At 44.6% G+C, this 8,524-nt stretch overlaps 1 protein-coding gene across 4 annotated transcripts in view; it reads left to right on the top strand.

The window, feature by feature from the left end:
* Window positions 1–8,524, top strand: part of DHTKD1 (dehydrogenase E1 and transketolase domain containing 1) — a 55,602-nt gene that overhangs the window by 19,676 nt on the left and 27,402 nt on the right. For all 4 annotated transcript variants that reach the window (XM_026454812.1, XM_026454811.1, XM_026454810.2 and 1 more), the window contains 3 exons: window positions 1,002–1,173; window positions 3,576–3,774; window positions 7,986–8,298. In XM_026454812.1, coding sequence (XP_026310597.1) covers window positions 1,002–1,173; window positions 3,576–3,774; window positions 7,986–8,298 — 684 coding nt within the window. The remainder of the gene's footprint in view (window positions 1–1,001; window positions 1,174–3,575; window positions 3,775–7,985; window positions 8,299–8,524) is intronic.

Raw genomic sequence — 8,524 nt, 5'->3', positions numbered from 1 at the left:
CCTTCCTTCCTTCCTTCCTTCCTTCCTTCCTTCCTCCCTCCCTCCCTTCCTTCCTTCCTTCCTTCCTTCTTTCCTTCCTTCCTTCCTTCCCTCCTCTTTCTCTCTCTTTCTCTCTTTCTCTCTTTTGAGATGGGGTCTCAATCTTTTGTCCAGACAGGAGTTCAGTGGCGCAATCATAGCTCACTGCAGCCTCAAATGCCTGGGCTCAAGCAGTCTTCCTGTCTCAGCCTCCCGAGTAGCTGGGCCTACAGGTGCTTGCCATCATACCTGGCTGATTTATTTTATTTTGTGGAGACATGATCTTGCCAGGTTGGCAAAGCTGGTTTCAAATTCCTAGCTTCAAGCAACCCTCCTGCCTCGGCCTCCCAAAGTGTAGATATTACAGGTGTGAACCACTGCACCTGGCCTGATAGGGTATTTCTAAATAGAAATCTTGAAATCATTAGCCAGACATTCTGTTTACCTTTCACATAATTTATAATACTCTAAACTATTTTAATCTTTCATTTTTACCCAGTACATTGAGCTGATCTTAAGATCAACTTCTGAAATAAAAGGTGAAAATGCCATTTTCTTTAAAATGATGATAAACAAGGCTGGTCGCTGTGGCTCATGCCTGTAATCCCAGCACTTTGGGAGGCCGAGGAGGGTAGATCACCTGAGGTCAGAAGTTCGAGACCAGCCTGACCAACATGGTGAAACCCTGTCTCTACTAAAAATACAAAAAATTACCCAGGTGTGGTGGTGCATGCCTATAATCCTGGCTACCCGGAAAGCTGAAGCAGGAGAATCACTTGAACTCGGGAGACGGAGGTTGCAGTGAGTTTAGATTGTGCCATTGTGCTCCAACCTGCGTGAAAGAGCAAGACTCTGTCTCAGAAAATAAAATAAAATAAAATAAAAAATAAATAAATAAATAAATAATTCCAACCTGAAAACCTAAATTTCTTAATCCCTTATGTTTCTTTTCTCCCCACCCCTCTCCTTGCCTCATGATTTAGGTCCATGGTGATGCTTCTTTCTGTGGTCAAGGGATTGTTCCTGAAACGTTCACGCTGTCCAATCTCCCGCATTTCAGAATTGGTGGGAGTGTCCATTTGATTGTTAATAACCAGCTGGGTTATACCACTCCAGCTGAAAGAGGAAGGTCTTCTTTATACTGCAGTGATATTGGTATGTAACATAGGGAGGAACTGATGTTGCTGAGGCCGCCATGGAATTCCCAGGGAAACCTCTAGTGCACACAGAACAATGAGCCTCACTGGTTATCCTTCCTTTCATTTATTTAATTTAATTAATGAATTAATTTTTTGAGACAGAGTCTTGCTCTGTCACCCAGGCTGTAGTGCAGCAGCATGATCTCGGCTCACTGCAACTTCCGCCTCCTGGGTTCAAGTGATTCTCCTGACTCAGCCTCCTGATGAGCTGGGACCACATGCTTGCACTGACCTGTTTGGCTAACTTTTTTTTTATTTTTTGAGACAGAGTCTCGCTCTGTTGCCCAGGCTGGAGTACAGTGACCTGATCTCAGCTCACTGCACCTTCCGGGTTCAAGTGATTCTCGTGCCTCAGCCTCCCAAGTAGTTGGGACTACAGGCGTGTACCACCACACCTGTCTAATTTTTGTATTTTTAGTAGAGACAGGGTTTTACCATGTTGGCAGGCTGGTCTCGAACTGCTGACCTCTGGTGATCGCCTGCTTAAGCCTCCCAAAGTGCTGGGATTATAGGTGTGAGCCACCACCTCCAGCATATCAGTGTGATTTTTCAATCCAAGGAAGTAAGGATGGAGCCACAGTGTGCCATCTCAAATTTCTTATAACTGGATGGGTGATCTGGTACAAGTCAGAGATCAACACAATGAGTACAACACTAGAGTCGTTATCTCTAGGATATTCAAACTTGGAGTGCCCAGGGGCTTAGTGAAAAGGGATGTGTTCAACCACTAAACTTGGTGAAATAGTATAGTTAGAAACAAGATGTGAAGGTCAGGTGCGGTGGCTCACGCCTGAAATCCCAGCACTTTGGGAGGCCGAGGCAGGTGGATCACCTGAGCTTGGGAGTTCGAGACCAGCTTGACCAACATGGAGAAACCCCTTCTCTAATAAAAATACAAAATTAACCGGGCATGGTGGCACACGCCTGTAATCCCAGCTACTTGGGAGGCTAAGACAGGAGAATCACTTGAATCTGGGAAGTGGAGATTGCGGTGAGCCGAGATCACGCCATTGCACCACTCCAGCCTGGGCAATAAGAGTAAAACTCTGTCGCAAAGTAAAAAAAAAAAAAAAAGAAAAGAAATAAGATGTGAAGAACAAAGTCAGCTTCTTTTTTACCCATGGAAATGGGTAGGTTTTTGTTTGTTTGTTTGTTTTTGTTTTTGTTTTTGTTTTGAGAGAGTCTTGCTCTGTTAGTCAGACTGGAGTGCAGTGGTACGGTCATGGCTCACCACAGCCTTGACATCCCAGGCTCAAGAGAATCTCTCTCCTCAGCCTCCTTAGTAGCTGGGATTTACAGACACATGCCACCATGCACAACTAATTTTTTTTTAGAAATGGAGTTTCACTCTTGTTGCCCAGGCTGGAGTGCAGTGGCGCCATCTTGGCTCACCACAACCTCCGCCTCCTGGGTTCAAGCAATTCTCCTGCCTCAGTGTCCAGAGCAGCTGGGATTACAGGCATCCACTACCATGCCATTAATTTTTGTATTTTTAGTAGAAACAGGATCTCATCATGTTGGTCAGACTGGTCTCAAACTCCTGACCTCAGGTAATCCACCTGCCTTGGCCTCCCAAAGTGCTGGGATTACAGGCGTGAGCCACTGCATCCAGCCACAGCTAATTTTTAAAATAATTTTTTGTAGAGATTGAGTCTCACTGTGTTGTCCAGGCTGGTCTTGAACCTCTGGTCTTATGTGATCCTTTTCAGCCTTCCAAACTGCTGAGATTACAGGCGTGAACCACTGTGCCAGGCTGAAATTGGTCGTCTTAAGAGAAAGACAGGGCTGTTATTACCCATTCCCAGTTTCACAGATTACAAGACTGTTTGATGGTAGCAATTATTCTCCTTTTATACAAACAGCCTGGACTAGATGACTCTTGGGCTTGTCTATGTGAATCCTTTATGATTAGTCTGATGAAGATGCTGAAGATCCATTCTTGAACTTCTTTGGAGAAAATTTATCTTTTTCTAGGGTACATCCTTTAATGACCCTTTTATCTCAGGGAGAAAGAGAGTAATAATAATAACAGTAACAAAATAAATATTAACTACTATGTACCAGGCACTGTTAGGCATTACAATTGTGTGTGCATTCACTCATTGAACCTTTGCAGTATCACTAAGAGATAGGAGCCCCTATTCCCGGTTTATAGATAAGGAGGCTGAGATTTGTGGCTTTACCAAGGTCACACAATAAGTCTCAGAGTTGGAACTTGCCAGCTGGTCTCCAAAGCTGGGGTTCTTAACCAAACCAGTATCTACCTGTGAGGACTGGGCTGTCTTTTGATGCAGGAAGTAGGGCTTAGAGAGGGCCAGTGTTAACTGTCCTGTTTCAGCTTGGTCTTGTGTCCTTCAGGAAAGCTTGTGGGCTGTGCCATCATCCATGTCAATGGAGACAGCCCAGAGGAAGTGGTCCGTGCCACACGACTGGCTTTTGAATACCAACGCCAGTTCCGCAAGGATGTGATCATCGATCTGTTATGCTACAGGCAGTGGGGCCACAATGAGCTGGATGAGCCGTTCTTCACCAACCCCATCATGTACAAAATCATCAGGTACAATTATAAACCCTTGTGTGATATGCTCCCTAACAATTAAAATACATATATATTTTTTTGAGATGGAGTCTTGCTTTGTTGTCCAGTCTGGAATGCAGTGGCATGATCTTGGCTCACTGCAATCTCCACCTCCCGGGTTCAAGTGATCCTTCTGCCTCAAGTGATCCTCTTACCTCAACCTCCCGAGTAGCTGGGATTACAGGCGTGTGCCACCATGCCTGGCTAATTTTCATAATTTTTAGTAGAGACGGAGTTTTGCCATGTTGGCCAGGCTGATCTCAAACTCCTGACCTCAGGTGATCTGCCCGCCTTGCCCTCCCAAAGTGCTGGGATTACAGGCACGAGCCACCATGCTCAGGCAGGACATGAAACTTTCAGTGCTAAAGCTGACACAGTTTTGGGCTGGAGTGCAGGTGGCACAATCTCGGCTCACTGCAACCTCTGCCTCCCGGGTTCAAGCAATTGCAATTCATGTGCCTCAGTTTCCTGAGTAGCTGGGATTACAGGTATGCATCACCACGCCTGGCTAATCTTTGTATTTTTAGTAGAGACAGGGGTTTTGCCATGTTGGCTAGGCTGGTCTCGAACTCCTGGTCTCAAGTGATCCACCCGCCTTGGCCTCCCAGAGTGCTGGGATTATAGGCATGAGCCACTGTGCCTGGCCTCACATACTCTTCACACTTGACATGGTTCCTCATTGAATAGACAAAGGGCAATTTAGCAACTCAGCAGATGGGGAGATTGAAGCAGGGGGAATTAAGCAAACCTCACCCAAATCTACTTACTGCAGTGTTGGCAGGACCAGAAATAGAACCTCAGCAATTCATTTCTACAAACCATAGCTGCAGACCTGCCTGGCACCTTGGTAAGAGGTAACTCAGAGGATTTTAGTGAATGATCAGAACCATGTTGTCCAAGATGGAAACCACTAGCCATCAGTGGCTATTGAAAACTTGAAAAGTGGCTAGTCCTGATTAATGTGCTATAAGGATAATACGTACACCATATTTCAAAGACTTAGCATGTAAAATATAAACCCAAAATAATAATTTTAAATTTATTAGATATGGAAATGGCAATATAATGAGTATATTGACTTAAATAAAATATATTATTGAAATGGCTGGGCATGGTGGCTCATACCTGTAATCCCAGCACTTTGGGAGGCCGACATGGGTGGATCACTTAAGGTCAGGAGTTTGAGACCAGCCTAGCCAACATGGTGAAACCCCATCTCTACTAAAAATACAAAAATTGGCCGGGCATGGTGGCTCAAGCCTGTAATCCCAGCACTTTGGGAGGCCGAGATGGGCGGATCACGAGGTCAGGAGATCGAGACCATCCTGGCTAACCCGGTGAAACCCCGTCTCTACTAAAAACTACAAAAAACTAGCTAGGCGAGGTGGCGGGCGCCTGTAGTCCTAGCTGCTCGGGAGGCTGAGGCAGGAGAATGGTGGGAACCTGGGAGGCGGAGCTTGCAGTGAGCTGAGATCCCGCCACTGCACTCCAGCCTGGGCGACAGAGCAAGACTCCGTCTCAAAAAAAAAAAAAATCCAGTCTGTCACAGATGGACATTTGGGTTGATTCCAAGTCTTTGCTATTGTGAATAGTGCCGCAGTAAACATACACCATGGAATATTATGCAGCCATAAAAAAGGATGAGTTTACGTCCTTTGTAGGGACATGGATGCAGCTGGAAACCATCATTCTTAGCAAACTATCACAAGAACAGAAAACCAAACACCACATGTTCTCACTCATAGGTGGGAACTGAACAATGACATCACTTGGACTCGGGAAGGGGAACATCACACATCGGGGCCTATCATGGGGAGCGGAGAGGGGGGAGGGATTGCATTGGGAGTTATACCTGATATAAATGACGAATTGATGGGTGCTGACGAGTTGATGGGTGCAGCACACCAACATGGCACAAGTATACATATGTAACAAACCTGCACGTTATGCACATGTACCCTAGAACTTCAAGTATAATAAAAAAAAAAATAATAAAATAAATAAATAAATAAATAAATAAACGAGGAGAAACACAAAAACAAAAACAAAAACAAAAACAAAAAAATATACAAAAATTAGCCAGTGCTGTGGCGCGTGCCTGTAGTCCCAGCTACTTGGGAGACTGAGGCAAGAGAATTGCTCTACCTGGAGTGGCAGACTTGCAGAGAGCTGAGATTGTGCCACCGCATTCCAGCCTGGGTGACAGAGCAAGACTCAGTCTCAAAGGAAAAACAAAAAGAAAAGAAATTAATTCCACCTGTTTCTTTTTACCTTTTCTAATGTGAATGCCAGAAAATTTTAAATTACTCATGGCTTACATTTCATTTCTGTCCAGTGGTGCTGATTCACATGATTAATGTGACAGAGGGGGAATTCGTTACTTTGGAACTTCCTTTTCTAGATATTAGAAAATAAAATAGATGCCCTTCCTCCAGTTTATTTCCTTATAGATATAAATTAAAGCAGAGGAATAAACATTTTATGGGCTTTTCTGATCCTTGGTACCAGAAAGAGGACTGCTCTCAGAAGAACTAATTGTGTTCTGTTTAGCTCTGAATTTAGCGGCTGAATGACTCAATGAACCTCAGGGCCCTATTTTATTTTATTTATTTTTTTGAGACAGGGTCTTGCTGTGTTGCCCAGGCTGTAGTACAGTGGTGTGATTACGGCTCACTGTAGCCTGGACTTCCTGGGCTCAAGCGATCCTCCCACCTCCGCCTCCTGAGTACCTGGGACTACAGACGCTTGCCACTACACCTGACTAGACGGGGTCTCACAGTGTTACCCAGGCTGGTCTTGCCATCTGCCTGTCTCGGCCTCCCGAAGTTCTGGGATTGCAGGCATGAGCCTCTTCACCTGGCCCCAGGGCCTTATCTTTAAAATCTATCCTGCTTTCTTTTCTCTTTTATTAGGATTAAATATGATAATATATGTGAATAGACTTTATAAAGTATTACATGAATGTAGAGTGACATTTATTGTGACACCCAGGTGCTGATGATTGTAGTTAAAGGATGATTGACGCAACCTGAAAGATTGCAACTTTCAGAGACTGGGGCAACTTTGGGTTCCATACCATTTTAAATAAAGGGGGGTGCTGATTGGATAGACAGTGTGGGTCAGTGTTGGAAATAATTGTCAGAATTTATCAAATCATAGAAAAACTCTGTTTATTATTTCTACTTGGATACAGACAAAAACTTACAAAGATAAATTTGTTTTCTCTTACTTGCCTGGAAAAGAGGTTGTTACTGTGAGTGCCTTCATTTATTAAATTAATTAATTATATTTAACATTGCTTATTTATTTTGTTTATGTTTTATAAACTTATTGAGATGAACATAACATAATATAAAATTGACAGTCTTAATGTGAACAACTCAGTGGCATTTATTTACCTTCACAAAGTGGTACAACCACCACTTCTGTCTAGTTCCAAAACATTTTTCCTGAATGCCTTTTTATTTTATTTTTATTTATTTATTTTTTGAGACGGAGTCTCGCTCTGTCGCCCAGGCTGGAGTGCCATGGCACAGTCTTGGCTCTCTGCAAGCTCCGCCTCCCAGGTTCACACCATTCTCCTGCCTCAGCCTCCCTAGTAGCTGGGACTACAGGCGCCCGCCACCATGCCCGGCTAATTTTTTTTTTTTTTTGTATTTTTAGTAGAGACGGCGTTTCACTGTGTTAGCCAGGATGATCTCAATCTCCTGACTTTGTGATCCACCCGTGTTGGCCTCCCAAATTGCTGGGATTACAGGCATGAGCCACTGCGCCTGGCCTTTATTTATTTATTTTTTGAGACGGAGTTTCACTTTTGTTGCCCAGACAGGAGTGCAATGATGCGAACTCGGCTCACTGCAACCTCCACCTCTTAGGTTCAAGCAATTCTACTGCCTCAGCCTCCTGAGTAGCTGGAATTACAGGCGCCTGTCACCACACCAAGCTAATTTTTTGTATTTTTAGTAGAGATGGGGTTTCACCATGTTGGCCAGGCTGGTCCCGAACTCTGACCTTAGGTAATGTACCCGGCTTGGTCTCCCGAAGTGCTGAGATTGCAGGCGTGAGCCACTGCACCTGTTGAATGCCTTTTTAGAGTGCTGACACTCCGCCATGCTTGACAGTGACTCTGTCTGTCTCTGTTAGATTGTTACAGGTCAGATTGATTTTTGTTTCTCTTCTTTCTTGGACAGAGCTCGAAAGAGTATCCCAGACACATATGCAGAGCACCTCATTGCCAGTGGACTCATGACGCAGGAGGAGGTGTCTGAAATAAAATCCTCCTACTATGCCAAGTTGAATGATCACTTAAATAACATGGCCCACTACAGCCCCCCTGCCCTGAACCTGCAGGCCCACTGGCAGGGCCTGGCTCAGCCAGAAGCACAAATCACCACCTGGAGCACAGGTGTGCCCCTCGACCTCCTGCAATTTGTTGGCGTGAAGTCTGTAGAGGTGCCGAGAGAGCTGCAGATGCACAGTCACCTGCTGAAGACACATGTTCAGGTGGGCAGCTTCCAAATGGCTGGTTATTTATTGCTTCTCCTTCCTGCTCAGCAAACGCACTGACGTTGGTCTGGTCTTCTCGGTTGGCTGATTCATTTGACAGATATTTATTGTGTGTCGTTAGGTTCTAGAAACTGATCCTAGGGTTGTTTTGGTACTGATAGTTACCTCAGATTTTCTCTACTTTTCTTTTTCCTTCATGTATTGATTTATACATGTTCGTACC

Source organism: Piliocolobus tephrosceles, chromosome 9 (assembly GCF_002776525.5).
Source record: "Piliocolobus tephrosceles isolate RC106 chromosome 9, ASM277652v3, whole genome shotgun sequence".
Taxonomy (NCBI): domain Eukaryota; kingdom Metazoa; phylum Chordata; class Mammalia; order Primates; family Cercopithecidae; genus Piliocolobus; species Piliocolobus tephrosceles.
The sequence above is the reverse complement of the archived record's forward strand: the minus strand, read 5'-3'. Positions and strand labels throughout refer to the sequence as shown.